The sequence below is a fragment of the Caretta caretta genome, chromosome 11, assembly GCF_965140235.1.
Source record: "Caretta caretta isolate rCarCar2 chromosome 11, rCarCar1.hap1, whole genome shotgun sequence".
Classification (NCBI taxonomy): Eukaryota; Metazoa; Chordata; order Testudines; family Cheloniidae; genus Caretta; species Caretta caretta.
The window spans coordinates 41,065,022-41,085,268 of NC_134216.1; the positions used below are offsets into that span (position 1 = coordinate 41,065,022).

Here is a 20,247-nt window from a genome sequence, read left to right on the forward strand (position 1 = left end):
GTCAGGTCTCTACCATAGTAAGTATCATCTAGTACAGTGGTTCTTAACCTTTACTGCAGCCTGCATCCCTTTGGTTCTCAAAATATGTTCTTGCACCCCTTATCAAAAATTGTTGAAGTAGGTCAGTTCGTTAAACCTAGATATATCATAACTATAGAATGAAAGAGAGAATTATATATTTATTTTAATTTCACAGTAAAATTAAGAATACATGAAAAATTACACACCTTTTTTAAGTTTACTGGCTCAGTGACTCGTCTGCTGTTGCTTTTGTTCAATGATGTTCGAGAAACAAGGAACTTTTTTTGAAATAGCCACACGCATGTCCTCACTCGCATTTAGGCGGTTTCTGGCCTTTGTTTTGATGTGTAAGAGTGATGAAAATCCTCTCTCACACAAGTATGTAGTCGCAAATGGCACAAGGATCTCCAGCACTGTCTTCATCAGTTGTGGAAAAGGTGCTAGTTGAGCACACCAGAAATTCCCAAGCTTCATTTCGCAAACTCCATTCGGATTTAGCCATTGGCTCGTAATTCAATGAGATCTTTCATCAAATCACTATTGTTGATGGAATCCAGGTTAAAAAGAAATGGATCCAGTATCCATTTATTTGCCACATCAAGATCTCCAGTGGAAAAATATCCTTGGAAAGAGTTACTCAACTGTTGCAAATGCTTTGTCACTTCAGTTGTGATGGTCATTCCTTCATTTTCCTATTGTATGAGGCTTCTTTTTCTTGGCACACAAATATGCAACTTGATAGGATGGTTGTAACAAGGGCTTCTCAAGTGACACAAACCCAAACATCCTCAAGGTTCCGCGAGAATCAAATCGTGCCCTTGTAGACTTCAGGGTGTCAGTGTCATGTCCAGCAGCTGCACCACCATGCTGTTTGTTGAAATGTTCAGACAGCATCGATGGTTTGAGATTGGCTTTTGAAAATAATGAGCTGCATAGTACACATTGTGGTCATTGATTTCTCTCCTCCTCTGTCGTACAAGTGAACCCATAATGAAAACAGTCGTCATTCCATTTGCGTTTCTTTGACATGGCAAGAGTTACTGAAAAGGGTTTCATTTTCTATATGAAAAAATATATAAGTGGAGATGGGGGGGGTCTATACACTTTTAAATGCATATTAAATATATGTAAAATAGTTTTGTTATTACTTACCACAAATAATAGTACAGTAGGCACACAAAAATACGCAAGTACTACCCAGAGATGTTGCAGAGTTTTGCTGTGGAAGTAAACTGTAACCAACACGCTAAAAGTTAGCGACTAACTGAATTCAAACAAAGCCGCGGTGCTGCCACATCATCATCTGCGCAGACATCAAGAAATACCCAGCAACATGGCAGTACACTGTATTTTGTAGTGAGATAATTTCATTGCAATGTATATTACAGTAATCATTAAAAATGTATAATGTTAATAAATACATAGTTTTGATGAAACAAAGTAGATGTACTTATGTGCCTGTACTTAATTTGTGTTTTCGATGATTTACCTTCTAAAAAAATCTGGCATGTCTTGCACCCCCAAAAAGGGCATCTCGCACCCCCAGAGGGTGCATGTGCTCCAGGTTAAGAACCACTGATCTAGCCCATCCTCCCTTTCTGAGGCAAAACAACAAAAGAGATAATTTTTTATGAATGGGGCCTGTATTGGGGATGTGAAGGTCCAGGGTTCAGATCCTGTTGATTCAGGTTGTTTTATGGTTGCATGTGATGACACCCTCCCCCTCCCCCAGTGCCACAATACTCTTTGTAAGCAACTGGCTTATTTAATTCATGGTGAAAAATATCTTTTAAAACATACTTGTTCCTAAGTGACAAAGTAACTAGTATCTACCAATTTTTGTTTTAAGGTGAAATAATGCAGTTCTACAAAGGGTCACATCCAAGTTATCCCTATGTTCAAACCTGATCTAATTTAACCTCAGAGCCAGACACAAAAATGTGCAGGAAAATAGTGATCTATATATAGCTATATAAAGATGTTCCACAAATGTTAACTGTATTCTGATTTTTCCAAATATATTTTGGTTTTAGGATCTGAAAATGCTTGTGAAAAGACTTCGTTCATGTTTTTGAGACAAGAGTTGCCTGTAAGATTGGCAAACATAATGAAAGAAATAAGTCTGCTTCCAGACAACCTGCTAAAGACACCTTCAGTTCAGCTGGTGCAGAGCTGGTAAGAACTGTCTTGTATTTCTTATCTTACCTTTAAGGGTTATTGTTGTGCAAGTATACTAAGAAACACTAAGAAACTAAGCAACTGCGTGAGAAACTCTTCAGATACATGTTTGTTATATGGTAACATTAAACAATTTCTTCTGAATGTGATTGTTACTATCTAAAATTCTATTTGAGAGAGTGTTGAGTATTTTACTTCTAGCTGATCATCATGTTTTTACTCCTTGCTTTTCTTTCAAGAAGAAACAGACTAGTCAGTTTCACTTCTGTTTATAGTTCATATTCAGTCAACCTCATTCATCCTTCTAGGTTAAAGACATTGAAAAGGCATTTGTTTATGTTTAAGATGTTTCCTAATTTTAAGGCCAGAAGGGACTATCATGATCTAGTCTGACCTCCATAACCCATAGAATCTCAACCATTAGTTTCTGCATCAAGCCCATAACTTTTGTTTTATTATAGCATATCTTTTAGAAAGATTTCTAGTCTTGATTTAAAGATTTCAAGTGATGATGAATTCATCATATCCCTAGATAAATTATTCCAATGGTTAATTGTCCTGAGGGTTAAATTTGTACCTTATTTCTAGTCTGAATCTGTCTAGATTCGGCTTTCAGCCATTGGCTATTATGCCTTTTTCTGATAGATTAAAAAGCTGTCAGCCATTAGAAATCTCTTCATTTAAGTACTTATAAACTGATCAAGTCACCTCTTAACTTTCCTTTGGAAAATAAGTAGATGAAGCTTCTAACGTCTGACTAGGGGCATGTTTTCCAAACCTGAAGTCATTCTTTTAGCTCTTTCTAAACCTGTTCCAATTTTTCAACATCCTTTTTGAAGTGTTGATACCAGAAGTGGTTAAGTAATAGTCTCACTAATGCTGTATGGAGCGAGATCACCTCCTCACTCCTGCTTGATGTTCCTTTGTTTATACAGGGAGTCCTCGGACTTACGACACAATTTGTTCCTCAGAATTGTGTTATAAATCGAAATGTTGTAAGTTGAAACTGCTTTTCCCATAGGAATCAATGGTATGAAGGGGAGATTGGTTCCTGAACCAAGGGTTGATACACTATTTTCACCACAATAATCCAGATTTTTGTACTAAATGAATTATAGATGACTAATGTTGCAACATCAACGTATTTACCGTACACTGCATTTTGTAAACAGCATCCAAATAAATATATAAACTTACTTATCCTGTTTAGGAGTACTTGTGACACCTTAGAGACTATCAAATTTATTTGAGCATAAGCTTTCGTGAGCTACAGCAATTTCAAGCAAACTGTATGCAAATTGAGTGACAAGGGTGAAACAAGCGTTGTAGGGGCGAAACAGGCAGTCAATTGAAAAGCGTCGTAAGTCCGAGGAGTCCTTTTATATCCAGCGATTGTATTACCCCTCTTAGCTACAGCATCACACACAAGGCTTGTCTACACTCCCCTATAGTTTGGAGTGCAAGGGTATGAATAGCAGTGCGCATCAAAGTGCTGCTCTCTAACTCCCCGGTCTGGATACTGCGTGTTCAAACTAAAAGGTTCCTGTTAATGTGAACTAGGAGCCTTTTGGTTTGTGCTCAGTGTCCACATGAGAGAATTCCAGAGCAGCACTTTGGTGCACACTGCTATTCACACCCCCATAGTCTGAATTGCGAGACAGTGTAGACATGGACTAAGATTTCATGTTCAGTTGATTATCTACTATTACTCCAAATTCCTTTTCACTGCCTCTGCATTCCAGGATACAGTTCCCCTTTTGTAAGTGTGATCTACATTCTTTGTTCCTAGATGTGAGTTTGCATTTGGATGTATTAAAATGCACGTGTTCAAATGAGCCTGCCTTACCAAGCAATCCAGACCTGAATAACTGTATAACTGGTCTGCCCCCCTCAATTTTCTACTGGGCCAATGTGTCATCTGCAAATTTTACCAGCCATGATTCATCAATAATCCAAAAAAAATATTTAGTAGCTTTAAGCCAAGAACAGATCCCTGTGGAACAACATTAGAAACACCTCCACTGGCATCTTACTTAGTTACTTTGTGATCTGTTAACTAGTTTATAATCCACTTGATATGGACTACATTGACTTTGTGTAGTAGTTATTTCATAAGAATGTCATGTAGGGTTCAGAGAAATGCCTTACAGAAGTCTAAATATATTATGTCAGTTACCTTTATCATTTTGGGTGAGATTAGCTAAAGTTTGAAGAGACCTGTTTTCCATGAAACAATGCTGAGTGGCATTGATTATGCCACAGTCCTTTAATTCTTTGATCCAATGCAATAATTATGGAGAAGCTGATGAGAGATTCAGTTTCCTAACTGCCAATTTGTACTCATGGCTGTCACCTTCCTATTTGTTATAATATTTTTAACAGCTACTTTCATTTCCTCTCTTAACCAGGATGGTTTTAACCTAAAAAGCCTTTGATTATGGAATTATATTTTTGGGGCAACTAGAAGCATTCTTAAACAATTCACAATTAACAATAAACAACTCACATTTTGAGGTTTCAGTTTTCCTACCACTCGTTTTGCTTGCCATTGTGTAACTTCGGGAATTGGCCTTTTTAAAGCATTAAAGCATACTGGTTGGGACTATTCTATTTGCACATAAATGGCATTCAGTCATGATCATTTGCATCAAAGCAACAGTCAGTTTATCTTTATCCATCAGAATGAGGTCCCATATAGAATTACCCCAGATTGTTTGCAATACTTGTAGAAAGTTGTCAACTATAATTTAATTATAATTAAAGTTATCATCCAAATATGTTATACCAGTGGCAGCATGAGACCTCTGACTTATGTCTCCAATATTGAAGTTCCCCATCATAATGCAATTTTTCTTTCTATACATTATAAGTAGAAATTGAAGGAGCTGCTGATTCTGTTCCTTCAGCTGATTTTGGGATCTATAATGGACTTCCACCTAGTAACTCCATCTTGTAATTATCAGTTAGAATGTTAATTCATAATCATTCCAGATCCTGTTCTTCTGAATTATCAATATTTATTTAGGGTTCTACCTGCCTCCCCTTCTGTTGACTCTCTTTCCTAAATAGTGTATCCAGTGATTTTAACATTCCACTTATGTGACTCACCCTATCAGGTTTCATATTTCTGATAGTAAATGAGCATTTCTAGTTCTTCTTGAGTCCCAGCCTTCTAGCATTGGTATATGGGAGAATATATTTGATTGCCCTTATGCCCCTTGATTCTTTACATGCGTGCTAGCTAGAGTCTCAATTATATGCAAGTGTTTATCCCCTTGGATGCACCCTCCCAACTATTCTAGCTAGTCTGTTCCCCCCAGAAGATTGGTTCTCCTTCTTCTGAGATGGAGGCAGTCCAAGCCCTACATCTTTCTGTTTCCATAGAAGGTGATCCAGTGTTCCACAAAGCCTCTGTTTTGCACCACTTACCTAGCTTTACACTTTACACAGTTTACCTACAGTATCTTCTGTTGTCTCTCTTCTCTCACCCATAGGACAAAGAAGATCTAAGATCCTTACCTTCCTCTCCATTTTAAGATCTTGGAGCCTTCAATGATCTGCAAAATGTATCTAATTAAATATTCATGGTAAATAGGCCCAATGGCCTGATATGGGATATTAGATGGGGTGGGATCCGAGTTACCCAGGAAAGAATTTTCTGTAGTATCTGGCTGATGAATCTTGCCCATATGCTCAGGGTTTAGCTGATGGCCATATTTGGGGTTGGGAAGGAATTTTCCTCCAGGGCAGATTGGAAGAGGCCCTGGAGGTTTTTCGCCTTCCTCTGTAGCATGGGGCACGGGTCACTTGCTGGAGGATTCTCTGCTCCTTGAAGTCTTTAAACTACGATTTGAGGACTTCAGTAGCACAGATATAGGTGTGAGGTTTTGCAGGAGTGGTGAGTGAAATTCTGTGGCCTGCGTTGTGCAGGAGGTTAGACTAGATGATCATAATCTTAAAGCAAGATAGATCTTTTGCCCCCACTACTTCCCTCGGAAAGTCCTTTCCCAGGTATTCTCTAATCGTAGCTCTGTTACATGAGCCTTCCTGTATTCTGGAGATCTCTCCTTCTCTAACTGAGCAGACTCCCTCTTTTAGGAAGTACCATTGCTGATCTGAGGATCAGGTGGCTTCCTGATGATCACCTCGTAAGCCAGTCTAGACCTGGCACAGGTCAGGATGAGCCCCATCCTCTTTAAAGGGCTAATGCACCATGTGGCAATAAGCATGTTACTGTGTGTGTACTGGTTTGGGTGGGTGGAGGAGTATGCCTTCAGTGTGTGGGTGTGTGTTTAGAATCTATCCTCTACACAACCCCACTTACTTCTCTGCACAAAGATGATTTATTGGATTTTGAGGGGCAGGTCTAATTTTGCACTTTAAAACATCATCTGAAGAATTTGACTTTAAGATCAGCCCTGCAGGAAAAAAATCATCATAATTTTCATCATTTTAAATGTAGCTATACTGAACATTACTCACTTAAAAACCTGCCGAAGCGTCAGGAACTCCTGGGGGAATCCTGTAGCAAAAAATAAAAATTTGTTGCCAAAAATTTAAGAATTCTTTGCACAATATTTTAAAATTCTGCAAAATTCTGCATATTTTATTTGTCAAAATAACACAATATAATCACACCAGTTTCAATTATTTTGGTAATTTATTTCAAAATACCTATCAACAAGTATGTCTGTAACAATACAGACAAAAAAAAAGATTCAGGAAATGTTTTGGACATATAGATTCCCTACTAGACATATTAATACATAATTTTGAGTAATAATTCATTTAAACTACAACAAAGAAACGTATTTTCCACACCCTCAGAAGCAGTGCAGAGGCTTTGGGGAGTCAGGGGTAATGGAGGAGCTGAGGGAGAGTAATTGCTGAGAACGTGGCTGGGAGTGAATGTGGAGGGCTGTTGAGAGTGGTTGGGAGAAGTATGGAAGAGGGGGGTTGGGTGTGGAGGAGGGATTGTTAAGGAGTTGGGGAGCCTGGCTGACCCCCTAGCCTCTCCCATTCAGTCAAGCACATCTGCCCATGTCTCCATGTGGCCCTGCACCCCCTGCCCTCATCCTCATGTGTCCCTCACCCCACTCAGCAACCCCCTACCCCTGTCCCAATGTGGCCCTGCATCCCCCTGCCCTCTGATGGCCCTGCATCCCACTCCCCCCTGCCCCAGTCTGTCCCGCAACTAGCCCTTCTGAACCCCAGTCTATGAAACCCCAGCAGCCCTATGGGCCCCACTCTGTCCATCCTCCATATCCCATCTCCCCTCACCTGACCCCACAGGCATATCACTGTGAGAAAAGCAGCCTCTGCTCTCTCCCTATTGCTCTTAGCTGCTACGGTGAGATGGCTGCCCTCTGTTTTGCTGCCACATCAGACCCTGGTGGGTGAAAGGTGTAACTGCAGCCCCTCTCCAACAGAATGTATTTTCTGTGGAGAAAAAAAATCTGCAGGGGACATGAATTCTTCACATGTGCAGTGGTGCAGAATTCATTCAGGAGTAATCAGGTAGAACTTCGAATGAATTTAATGAGTGTTAAATTAATGTGAAAGTGAAAAATTGACAGAGCAGCTGCTCATATAATAAAATACAAATGTGTCAATTAAGCAGTCACATTATTGAGAGGCTTACGGGAATGCATTTTATTGGGAAAGTCACTTATTTCATGAATTTATTTAAAAAAGCACAACAGGAAAAAACATTTTAATGTATATTATAGGAAAACTGACTTGTTTATGAGTTATCACAGCCTTGAGAAGCAGTCTGAAACTTGTGTGCGTACAACCCTGCACCTAAAGGGTGTTTTAAATTGGCCAGATAAATAGAACACTATGTTTAATCTGTTACAACCTGTTCATTGTAAAAATTCAAACTTGGCATACAAGTAGTTCTCAAAAAAGCTGTCAAAATGGAGTGCAAGAAAAATATGACTAGCTTCAAGTGTGAAAAACATTTTAAAATGATTTTACTGAGTTTTAATGATTTTTTTTTATCCATTTGAATGATTTAAAATTTGTAACAAACTAAAAAAAAACAAAAACACTTTTGGCAGGAGAACAAGCCAAGGTATTTTCAGCATACAAGATATTATTTTGAAAGTTGAAAGTGCCTGAAAGTAGGGGCTAGTAATGAAAATGCCTCTTTAACCATAACTATAACATGACTGTTGTGGGTCTGTGCTATTGTTCATGATTACAAGCTAACAAATGTTAAAAGAAAATTGTTAGTGTCTTCACAAAATAGAAGATCTGTATGGAATAGCATGACAAAAATCTGCCATACAGGATTTATGTTTTAGGTATGTTCAGAGTCTTCAGGAAATCCTTGACTTTAAGGACAAAAGTGCAGAAGATTCAGAAGTTATTCATAGGTAAGTGTGTTTTTAAAATACTTTAAAATATGTATATTTATAAACAATGGCAATTGATGGTTCAGATGAAGAAAATCTCTAAGGGTATGTCTACACAGCAACTAGACACCTGCGTCTGGCCCAAGCCAACCGATTTGGGTTCGCAGGACTTGGGCTGTGTAGACTTCCAGGCTCACTTTGGAGTCTGAGTTCAGAGACCCTCCCACTTTGCAGGGTCCTAAAGCCTGGGCTCCAGCCCGAGCCTGGAAGTCTACACAGCAGTGAAACAGCCCCACAGCCCGAGCTCTGCGAACCTGAGTCAACTGGCAAGGGCCAGCTGTGGGTGTCTAGTTGCTGTGTAGACATATCTTAAGGGCCTTGACCTTTTAGTAATGGATCATAATGCTAATATGACCCACAGTTTTTCACTAAATCAAGAAAAATGTTTTGTTTTTGATTTACCAAAAGTATAATTCTGGTCCCCAAAACTCAGTTTCTGTGAAATTGTAGAAATTGAGAGTGAGTAAAATGGTGTGGTTTAGATAATGGCACATGCAACCTTTTACTTTTAGTTCAGTTCAGGTCACCAGTATCTGAAGGTAGTTGCCATTTGACAGCCACATGGTGATCTCTGCAAACATTGTTGGTCTCACTTCAGTTCTTACTGAAAAATATCTATCTATAAACTCCCCTATTATATATGGCACCCTTATTGGTAATTTCAGTTTAAATGAGGCTGAAAAGTGACTATCTTTTTCTGCTAGGGTGGTTCTATGCTATATGAGTAAATAGTGGGCTTCACTTTCCTTTGCTGACAGGAATTTAGTGAGTGTTAAATTCACCTGAAAGTGAAAAATTGACAGTTCATTAATGTTAGGTTTACAGATACTGTGATAACAATCCGGAACCGACACAATGATGTAATTCCTACAATGGCTCAAGGTGTGATTGAGTACAAGGAAAGCTTTGGTGTTGATCCAGTGACCTGTCAGAATGTGCAGTATTTTTTAGATCGTTTCTACATGAGTCGCATTTCAATCAGAATGCTCCTCAATCAACACTGTAAGTACTACTGTTACAGGGGAAAATTCATGAATGGAATGTGTTGGTATATCTTATGTTTATCTTTAGGTATTGATTATTTACTTGAACATGCTGCTTACAGCATCATCTTGATCCATTTGGAAATACCTGTGTATGCCGATAAAGCATTTTTTTGTCATCAGCAAAGCAAATGAACCATTTTTCTTTAAGAATGCCACAGCCAGAAATTATAAACTATGCTTATTCTGTTCCATTCAGCAATGCTGAAGACATGAAAATTGTGAAATTTTATTGCCTATTAAACATTATTTTCTTTGTTGGCAGCTTTGCTGTTTGGTGGAAAAATTAAAGTTAATCCAGCTCATCCAAAACACATTGGAAGCATTAATCCTAACTGCAATATTGTTGAAGTTATTAAAGGTAAATTCAGGCAGACCAGCTGAACAAGAATTTTGAAAAGGTACATTAAAATCTATAGAGAACTAATATAAATTAGGTTCTTCTTATATCGTACTAATATCATTTTTATGTAGAGCAGAAAACTCCAGTTCAAATTTAATATGATTTTGTAGTTAAACCAAAGGTCCACAATAAGAGTGCAGAATAGTTTTGGTTTTTAGTTGATGTTCTTTTCAATAAACTACAAAACATCTGAAAAAAGGAGGGAAATGTATTTTTTGTATTTACATTTTTCTGTTTTGATTTCCTGTAGATGGCTATGAAAATGCTAAGAGACTTTGTGATTTGTATTACATGAGCTCTCCAGAACTTGTGCTTGAAGAGTTGAATGGTAAGTGTGTGTGGAAATTGGGGATCCTCTTCTTTCAAATGAGGAGCATCAGGCTGAGCAGAAGGTTTTATGATAGTTTTCCACTGTTGATCTAACACAGTGTCTAAGGGGTCTGCGAAAGGTTGTTGTTACCATAGAACAGTGGTTTTCAACCTGGGGTCAGTGAACCACATCTAAGATTTCCACTCCATTTGGACCTCCATTTGCAATTTTTTAGGGTTCTGCAAATGGAAAAGGTTGAAAGCCACTGGTCTAACAACTTTTAACAGCCCTGTTTCCCCTTCCCCAAGATCTTTTGTATCTTTTGTGTGCCCATGTAAACAAGTATTTGCACCACCAATTGTGACAAAACAGCTTTTGAAAATTTGACTACAAGCATTCATACACAGATGCAGCAGAATTCTTATTTTTTAAAACTAATTGGGAATTGGAGTTCATAAATCAAAAAAATTAATGAAATTGAACACCTCAAAATTACAGTGGGAACAGTGCATTAATTGAAATATGGTGCACAGGATCACATTTTTTAGTCCTTCAGACCGCTGCAAAGCAATTTCCAATGCAATAAATGCATTCAAACGCAAAGGAATGTTGACTTGTTTTTTATCAATATCATTTTTGTTACATGACTTTGGTTTTTTTCACCATTGGGAAAAATGGTTCGTATAAAAGGTCATCTGTAAGATTGGCATTTGTAAAATTGAGGTTCTAGTGTACAGAAACATGCACATGTATGCGTATATTAAAGTCACTTGAGCTCATCCAAAATACAGTGGTAGCATTGATCCAAACAGCAATGTTTTTGAAGTTATTAAAAGTAAATTCAGGCAGATCTGCTAACAAGAATTTGGAGTGATCTAAATTGCATCTACAAATAATTGCATGACCAAAAATACACCCCCTATTTATGCCTGCAAAAATGAGGGCACACGAAGGAAAGCCTGATTAAGGTTGGACTAAAAGTGAGGCCTTAATTATATTTTATAAGCACTTACCAGTTTTATTCTTTTGACTTTGGTAAGTTTACCATTCCGTGTCAAGGTAAAATATGTTCTCCTCCATACTCCTAGCCTGAGGGTTGGAAATATTTGTAGAGAAAAGCACGTTAAATTGCTACAGGTGCCTCTAAGAAACTTTGATTGTATTACTAAGTATGATAAATCACACTAGTTTACAGTGTAGTTACAGTTTGGATATACAATCTAAGCCCTGGTCTACACTAGGACTTTAGGTCGAATTTAGCAGCGTTAAATCGATTTAAACCTGCACCCGTCCACACAATGAAGCCCTTTATTTCGACTTAAAGGGCTCTTAAAATCGATTTCCTTACTCCACCCCTGACAAGTGGATTAGCGCTTAAATCGACGTTGCCGGCTCGAATGGGGTACTGTGGACACAATTCGATGGTATTGGCCTCCGGGAGCTATCCCAGAGTGCTCCATTCTGACCGCTCTGGACAGCGCTCTCAACTCAGATGCACTGGCCAGGTAGACAGGAAAAGAACCGCGAACTTTTGAATCTCATTTCCTGTTTGGCCAGCGTGGCAAGCTGCAGGTGACCATGCAGAGCTCATCAGCAGAGGTGACCATGATGGAGTCCCAGAATCGCAAAAGAGCTCCAGCATGGACCGAACGGGAGGTACGGGATCTGATCGCTGTTTGGGGAGAGGAATCCGTGCTATCAGAACTCCGTTCCAGTTTTCGAAATGCCAAAACCTTTCTGAAAATCTCCCAGGGCATGAAGGACAGAGGCCATAACAGGGACCCGAAGCAGTGCCGCGTGAAACTGAAGGAGCTGAGGCAAGCCTACCAGAAAACCAGAGAGGCGAACAGCCGCTCTGGGTCAGAGCCCCAAACATGCCGCTTCTATGATGAGCTGCATGCCATTTTAGGGGGTTCAGCCACCACTACCCCAGCCGTGTTGTTTGACTCCTTCAATGGAGATGGAGGCAATACGGAAGTAGGTTTTGGGGACGAAGAAGATAGCTCACAGCAAGCAAGCGGAGAAACCGGTTTTCCTGACAGCCAGGAACTGTTTCTCACCGTAGACCTGGAGCCAGTACCCCCCGAACCCACCCAAGGCTGCCTCCTGGACTCAGCAGGCGGAGAAGGGACCTCTGGTGAGTGTACCTTTTAAAATGCTATACATGGTTTAAAAGCAAGCATGTGAAAGGATTACTTTGCCCTGGCATTTGCGGTTCTGCCTTTGCAAAAGGTTTCTGGGGAGGGCAGCCTTATTTCGTCCTTCATGGTAGGACACTTTACCACTCCAGGCCAGTAACACGTACTCGGGAATCACTGTAGAACAAAGCATTGCAGTGTATGTTTGCTGGCATTCAACCAAAATCCGTTCACGCAGTGGGAGGAGGCAAAATGCGACCTTGTAACGAAAGCACATGTGCTATGTATGTAATGTTAACAGCAAGGTTTACCCTGAAAGAGTGTAGCGACTGTTTTATAAAATGTGTCTTTTTAAATACCGCTGTCCCTTTTTTTTTCTCCACCAGCTGCATGTGTTTCAATGATCACAGGATCTTCTCCTTCCCAGAGGCTAGTGAAGCTTAGAAAGAAAAAAAAACGCACTCGCGATGAAATGTTTTCCGAGCTCATGCTGTCCTCCCACACTGACAGAGCACAGACGAATGCGTGGAGGCAAATAATGTCAGAGTGCAGGAAAGCACAAAATGACCGGGAGGAGAGGTGGAGGGCTGAAGAGAGTAAGTGGCGGGCTGAAGACAGGGCTGAAGCTCAAAGGTGGCGGCAGCGTGATGAGAGGAGGCAGGATTCAATGCTGAGGCTGCTGCAGGACCAAACCAGTATGCTCCAGTGTATGGTTGAGCTGCAGCAAAGGCAGCTGGAGCACAGACTGCCACTGCAGCCCCTCTGTAACCAACCGCCCTCCTCCCCAAGTTCCATAGCCTCCACACCCAGACGCCCAAGAACGCGGTGGGGGGGCCTCCGGCCAACCAGCCACTCCACCACAGAGGATTGCCCAAAAAAAAAGAAGGCTGTCATTCAATAAATTTTAAAGTTGTAAACTTTTAAAGTGCTGTGCTTAAAGTGCTGTGTGGCATTTTCCTTCCCTCCTCCACCACCCCTCCTGGGATACCTTGGTAGTCATCCCCCTATTTGTGTGATGAATGAATAACGAATGCATGACTGTGAAGCAGCAATGACTTTATTGGCTCTGCAAGCAATGATTAAAGGGAGGAGGGGAGGGTGGTTAGCTTACAGGGAAGTAGAGTGAACCAAGGGGCGGGGGGGTTCATCAAGGAGAAACAAACAGAACTTTCACACCGTAGCCTGGCCAGTCATGAAACTAGTTTTCAAAGCTTCTCTGATGCGTACCGCACCCTCCTGTGCTCTTCTAACCGCCCTGGTGTCTGGCTGCGCGTAACCAGCAGCCAGGCGATTTGCCTCAACCTCCCACCCCGCCATAAACGTCTCCCCCTTACTCTCACAGATATTGTGGAGCACACAGCAAGCAGTAATAACAGTGGGAATATTGGTTTCGCTGAGGTCTAAGCGAGTCAGTAAACTGCGCCAGCGCGCCTTTAAACGTCCAAATGCACATTCTACCACCATTCTGCACTTGCTCAGCCTGTAGTTGAACAGCTCCTGACCACTGTCCAGGCTGCCTGTGTATGGCTTCATGAGCCATGGCATTAAGGGGTAGGCTGGGTCCCCAAGGATACATATAGGCATTTCAACATCCCCAACAGTTATTTTCTGGTCTGGGAATAAAGTCCCTTCCTGCAGCTTTTGAAACAGACCAGAGTTCCTGAAGATGCGAGCGTCATGCACCTTTCCCGGCCATCCCACGTTGATGTTGGTGAAACGTCCCTTGTGATCCACCAGAGCTTGCAGCACTATCGAAAAGTACCCCTTGCGTTTTATGTACTCGGCGGCTTGGTGCTCCGGTGCCAATATAGGGATATGGGTTCCGTCTATAGCCCCACCACAGTTAGGGAATCCCATTGCAGCAAAGCCATCCACTATGACCTGCACATTTCCCAGGGTCACTACCCTTGATATCAGCAGATCTTTGATTGCGTGGTCTACTTGCATCACAGCAGCCCCCACAGTAGATTTGCCCACTCCAAATTGATTCCCAACTGACCGGTAGCTGTCTGGCGTTGCAAGCTTCCACAGGGCTATCGCCACTCGCTTCTCAACTGTGAGGGCTGCTCTCATCTTGGTATTCATGCGCTTCAGGGCAGGGGAAAGCAAGTCACAAAGTTCCATGAAAGTGCCCCTACGCATGCGAAAGTTTCGCAGCCACTGGGAATCGTCCCAGACCTGCAACACTATGCGGTCCCACCAGTCTGTGCTTGTTTCCCGAGCCCAGAATCGGCGTTCCACAGCATGAACCTGCCCCATTAGCACCATGATGCATGCATTGTCAGGGCCCATGCTTTCAGAGAAATCTGTGTCCATGTCCTGATCACTCACGGGACCGCGCTGACGTCGCCTCCTCGCCCGGTATCGCGTTGCCATGTTCTGGTGCTGCATATACTGCTGAATAATGCGTGTGGTGGTTAATGTGCTCCTAATTGCCAAAGTGAGCTGAGCGGGCTCCATGCTTGCCGTGGTATGGCGTCCGCACAGAAAAAAGGCGCGGAACGATTGTCTGCCGTTGCTCTGACGGAGGGAGGGGCGACTGACGACACGGCTTACAGGGTTGGCTTCAGGGAGCTAAAATCAACAAAGGGGGTGCCTGTACATCAAGGAGTATTTTAGGCAGGACTGCACGGAGGGTTCCAATAAGAAATGGTGCACCTAAGTTATTGTCCTTATTGGAGCAAGAAGGTTAGCCTGGCCTCTGATTGATACATGGCTAGATTTACCTCGCTGCACCTTCTTTGTGAGTGACTGCAGTGTGACCTAGAGGAATGAGTCTCCTAGACAGGGAAGGAGGCAAATGAGTACAAAACAAATCTGGTCTATTTCTTGTTTTGACCCACTCCATCTATCTTTTACATCTTTGGCTGGCAGCAGACGGTGCAGAAGGACTGCATGCCATCCACATCTCATGGCTGCTCAGCAGAAGATGGTACAGTACGACTGCAAGCAGTCCGTATCGCCTGCCCGCTCACCATAAGACGGTTCAATAGGACTGACTGCAGGACTAAAGAGAGTGACCTGGTCAAGTCACTCCAAATTTAGTCCCTGTGCCCATGTCTGCCCAGGCGCTCCTGATCGACCTCACAGAGGCGACCAGGAGCACCTCAGACATGACGATGACGGCTACCAGTCGTACTGTACCGTCTGCTGCCACAAGGCAAGGGGTTGCTGCTACTGTGTAGCAATGCCATACCGCGTCTGCCAGCACCCAGGAGACATAGGGTGACGGTTACCTGAGCGGGCTCCATGCTTGCCATGGTATGGCGTCTGCACAGGTAACTCAGGAAAAAAGGCGCGAAATGATTGTCTGCCCTTGCTTTCACGGGGGGCTGACGATATGTACCCAGAACCACCCACGACAATGTTTTAGCCCCATCAGGCATTGGGATCTCAACCCAGAATTCCAATGGGCAGCGGAGACTGCGGGAACTGTGGGATAGCTACCCACAGTGCAACGCTCCGGAAGTCGACGCTTGCCTCGGTACTGTGGAAGCGCTCCGCCGAGTTAATGCACTTAATGCACTTAGAGCATTTTCTGTGGGGACACACACACTCGAATTTATAAAACCGATTTCTAAAAAACCGACTTCTATAAATTCGACCTTATTCCGTAGTGTAGACATACCCTATAGGAATGGAGGGCTGAAAGGGACCTAGAGAAGTAATCAAATCCAGCCTCCAGCACTGTGGCAGGACCAAGTAAACCAAGGCTATCCCTGACAAGTGTTTAATCTGTTCTTAAAAACCTGTGATGGGGATTTCACAACTTTTCCGTGGAAGCCTATTCCAGAGCTTAACTACTCCTATAGTTAAAAAAGTTTTTCCTAATATCTAACCTAAATCTCCCTTGCTGCAGATTAAGCTCATTCTTGTCCTACCTTCAGTGGACATGGAGAACAATTTATCACTGTCCTCTTTATAACAGCCCTTTAGTTATTTAAAAACTTATCAGGTGCCCTCTGTCTTTTCTTCTCAAGACTAAATATGCCCAGTTTTTTTTAACCTTTCCTCACAAGTTTTGTAAACCTTTTATAATTTTTGTTGCTCTCTGGCCTCTCCCCAATTTGTCCATATCTTTCCTAACGTGTGGGACCCAGAATTGGACACAGTACTCTAGCTGAGGCCTCACCAGTGCTGAGCAGAGGGACACTACCTCACATGCTTTACATACAACACTCCAGAATATTAGCATTTTTCACAGCTGCGTTACATTGTTGACTGATTCAGTTTGTGATCCACTATAACCGCGGATCCTTTTCTGCAGTTCTACCACTTGGCCAGTTATTCCTCATTTTGTAGTTGTGCATTTGATTTCTCCTTCCTAAGTTAAGTATTTTGCACTTGTCTTCATTAAATTTCACTTTGGTAAATTCAGACCAATTCTCCAGTTTGTCAAGGTTGTTTTGAATTCTTATCCTGGCCTCCAAAGTGCCTGCAATCTCTCCCATCTTGGTGTCATTTTTAGATTTTATAAATACGTTTTCCACTCCATTGTCCAAGTCATTAATGCAAATAATAGTATCGGACCCAAAACTGGCCCCTGTGGGACTCCACTAGATTCACCCTCCTGGTTTGACAGCAAACCATTGATAACTACTCTTAGAGTATGGTCTTTAACTAGTAGTGCACCCACCTTAAGCTAATTTCATTTAGACCACATTTCCCTAGTTTGCTTATGAGAACGTCAGGTAGGACTGTATCAAAATCAAGATATACCACATCTACTGCTTCTGCCCTATCCACTAGGCCAGTAACCCTGTCAAAGAAGGAAATTAGGTTAGTTTGGCATGATTTGTTCGTGACAAATCCTTGCTGGCTATTCCTTGTAACCTTGTTACCCTCCAGGTGCTTACAAATTGATTAATAATTTGTTCCAGTTTCTTTCCAGGTATTGAAGTTACACTAATTGGGCTATAATTTCCCAGGTCCTCTTTTGTTCCCCTTTTTAAAGATAGCTGCTATGTTTGCCCTCTCTAGTCTTCTGGGATCTCAACAGTCCTCCAGGAGTTCTCAAAGATAATTGCTAATGGTTCCGAGATTGTTTCAATTAGTTTCTTATGTACCCTAGGGTGAATTTCATCAGGCCCTGCCAATTCAAAGAATATTTATATAAGTTAGATATATTCAACCTGTTATTTCCCTATTTTGGCTTGCATTCCTTCCCCCTTGTTATTAATATTGTTTTGAGTATCTGGTTGCCATTAACTTTTGTTTTGAAGACTGAAGCAAAATAGGCATTAAACACGCCAGCCTTCTTGATGCCATCAGTTTTACCTCTCCTTTCCCTCCAAAGTGGAGGGACCTACACTTTCATCATTCTGTTGCTCCTAATGTATTTAAAGAACCTCCTCTTATTGCCTTTCATGTCTCTAGCTAGGTGTAACTCATTTTGTAACTTAGCCTTTCTGATTGTGTAGTTACATGCTTGTGCTGTTTTTTGTATTCCTCCTTAGCAATTTGTCCATATTTCTATTTTTGTAGGAGTTTTTTTTTTTTTTTTTTTTCAGGTCTGTTAAAAGCTCCTGATGGAGCCTTATTGGTGTCTCACTATTCTTCTTATCTTCCCTTTGTATCAGGATAGTTTGCGGTTGTTCCTTTAATATTGTTCTCTTGAGAAACTGTCAGCTCTCCTGAACTCCGTTTTCCCTCAGATTTTCTTCACATTGGACCTTACCTACCAGTTCTCTAAGTTTGTTGAAGTCTGCTTTTTTTAAGTCCATTGTTCTTAGTCTGCTGCTCTCACTCCTTTATGGTTTTTGATAACTCATTATCACTAACGAGTATAACTGGAATTGTGTTTATTATATTAATTATGTGATTTAATTACTTATTGTTACTATGTTTCATACTTAGAATATATATTTTTAGATTTTAGGTACACTCATTATGCAAGGTCCTGCTACACTGTAATTATGCTTTAATGTAGTCAGCTGGTTTTATGGATTAATGTTAATTACAGGCATTAAATTCATAAAGCGTGGCCACAGTTGAATCACACTGTAATTGCAATGTAACTGCAGTGTAATTAATCATTATTGTAAAGTGTGACAATTTTTCAAGACCATCTTTTTAAAAACAATTATTTCCCCTTCTCAATTTTATTACTAGAAATATGTTCAAATAAGATCTCAGCTTCTTCCCATTCCCTGGAAGTTGTAGGGCTCTGTACTCATTGTGTCCCATAATCTTGTTTCTGACAACTCAGTCTCTACAACAACTGATCATGACATCACAAACGCAGGATTTGGACTACAGAACAAATGTTTTCATGATTTCTATTCAGTTTTTTTTTTTTCATTTCCCTGTACTGTGTTTTATCAGTGAAAACAGCCAAAACAAAACCAGATTCTATTTGTTGTCTGAACTACTTGGATATTACCAAAACTAACAGTGGGCTTCCAGTATGTTGTCTAATTGATTGGGTTACTTTCTTTTCCAGCAAAATCATCAGGACACCCCATGCAAGTAGTATATGTACCATCCCATCTCTATCACATGGTTTTTGAACTTTTCAAGGTTTGTACAGTAGGATTACAAAATCTGCATGGCATGTTTGTGTACTGAGCTGTGTATTTGACATGTTGAACTAATTTTTAAACAACAACTTGCAAATTTGTCCCTGCAATTGCAAGATTCAGACATCTAAGTTCCTGACTGCACTCACAGATCAGGTAGATAGATGTCTAAATCTTATCATTTGTACACAAATGACTGTGTGTAAAATCAGAGGCTTTGAAAATGTGTCCTGTATCTTAATCATTCATACAGGAATACTAAGACTTCTATATCAAGCCACACCTCTTCAGATTCTTTTCTAACATACAGAACCTATGCATGCTGTAATTTAATCACACTAGTAAAGCAATTCAGAACTAAAGCTACACTTTTTCATAGGCCTGTAGACTACTAATTTTTTTTCAGATTGACTCTGATTGGAGAACCAGTGAATTTAGGACATCACACAAGACGGATAGGTGATAACTGAGAGATAGACTGTGTAAAACTTTGTTTTTTATTAACAATTGGTGGTATTCAACTCCAATGGCTTAATTAATCCTTGGAGAGAAGATGTTTCTGTGAGAATTCAGCTCCTCTCCCATTAAAATAAGGTTAGCTCATGATATACATCTAAGTCTCCCCCAGTAAGACTGTAGCAAAGCCAGGCAAGACCAGACTTGATATTCCTGTGGTAAAAAGCAAGCAGGAAATATTTTTGAAGAAGAAATATGTTTATTATATCTTTATACAAGTACAAAGAAGCAAAAATGGAAATACAATCTATATAGGGGCACACATAAAACTGTTTTCCTAAGTTGACATTTTAACAGCACAATTTAAAAGTTACAATCAAATCTAAGATTTGATTAAAACTACTTATTTTACTTTAATTTTAAATATTTCTCAGAATGCAATGAGAGCCACAATGGAACGCTATACTGATCGAAGCATTTACCCTCCAATTCAAGTACATGTCATATTAGGCAATGAGGATTTAACTGTGAAGGTAACTGCTTTGTTTGATACTTAATTAGTTTGATGAAAAATAGTTAGTTCAGAACCTGCGGGGAATATTTTATTATGAATGGGTGATGCGACATGAAGTTTGTACCAATGCTGATAATGTATTGTGCACGGAATAAGACCTCTGTGGGATTTCAGGCCTTGGGTCAGTGATGAGTGGAAGCATCATAAAGTTGTCACAAGTCTCATGTGAATGGGAGATTGTGACATC

At 40.8% G+C, this 20,247-nt stretch overlaps 1 protein-coding gene across 3 annotated transcripts in view; it reads left to right on the forward strand.

Moving 5' to 3' along the window:
- PDK1 (pyruvate dehydrogenase kinase 1) overlaps positions 1 to 20,247 on the forward strand; it is a 31,766-nt gene that overhangs the window by 6,037 nt on the left and 5,482 nt on the right. The window contains exons 2-8 of one of the 3 annotated variants that reach the window (XM_048868557.2): positions 2,055 to 2,196; positions 8,508 to 8,579; positions 9,436 to 9,620; positions 9,927 to 10,022; positions 10,315 to 10,392; positions 18,955 to 19,031; positions 19,921 to 20,019. In XM_048868557.2, coding sequence (XP_048724514.1) covers positions 2,055 to 2,196; positions 8,508 to 8,579; positions 9,436 to 9,620; positions 9,927 to 10,022; positions 10,315 to 10,392; positions 18,955 to 19,031; positions 19,921 to 20,019 — 749 coding nt within the window. The remainder of the gene's footprint in view (positions 1 to 2,054; positions 2,197 to 8,507; positions 8,580 to 9,435; positions 9,621 to 9,926; positions 10,023 to 10,314; positions 10,393 to 18,954; positions 19,032 to 19,920; positions 20,020 to 20,247) is intronic. The other 2 variants (XM_048868558.2, XM_048868559.2) reach the window with 2 other exon arrangements.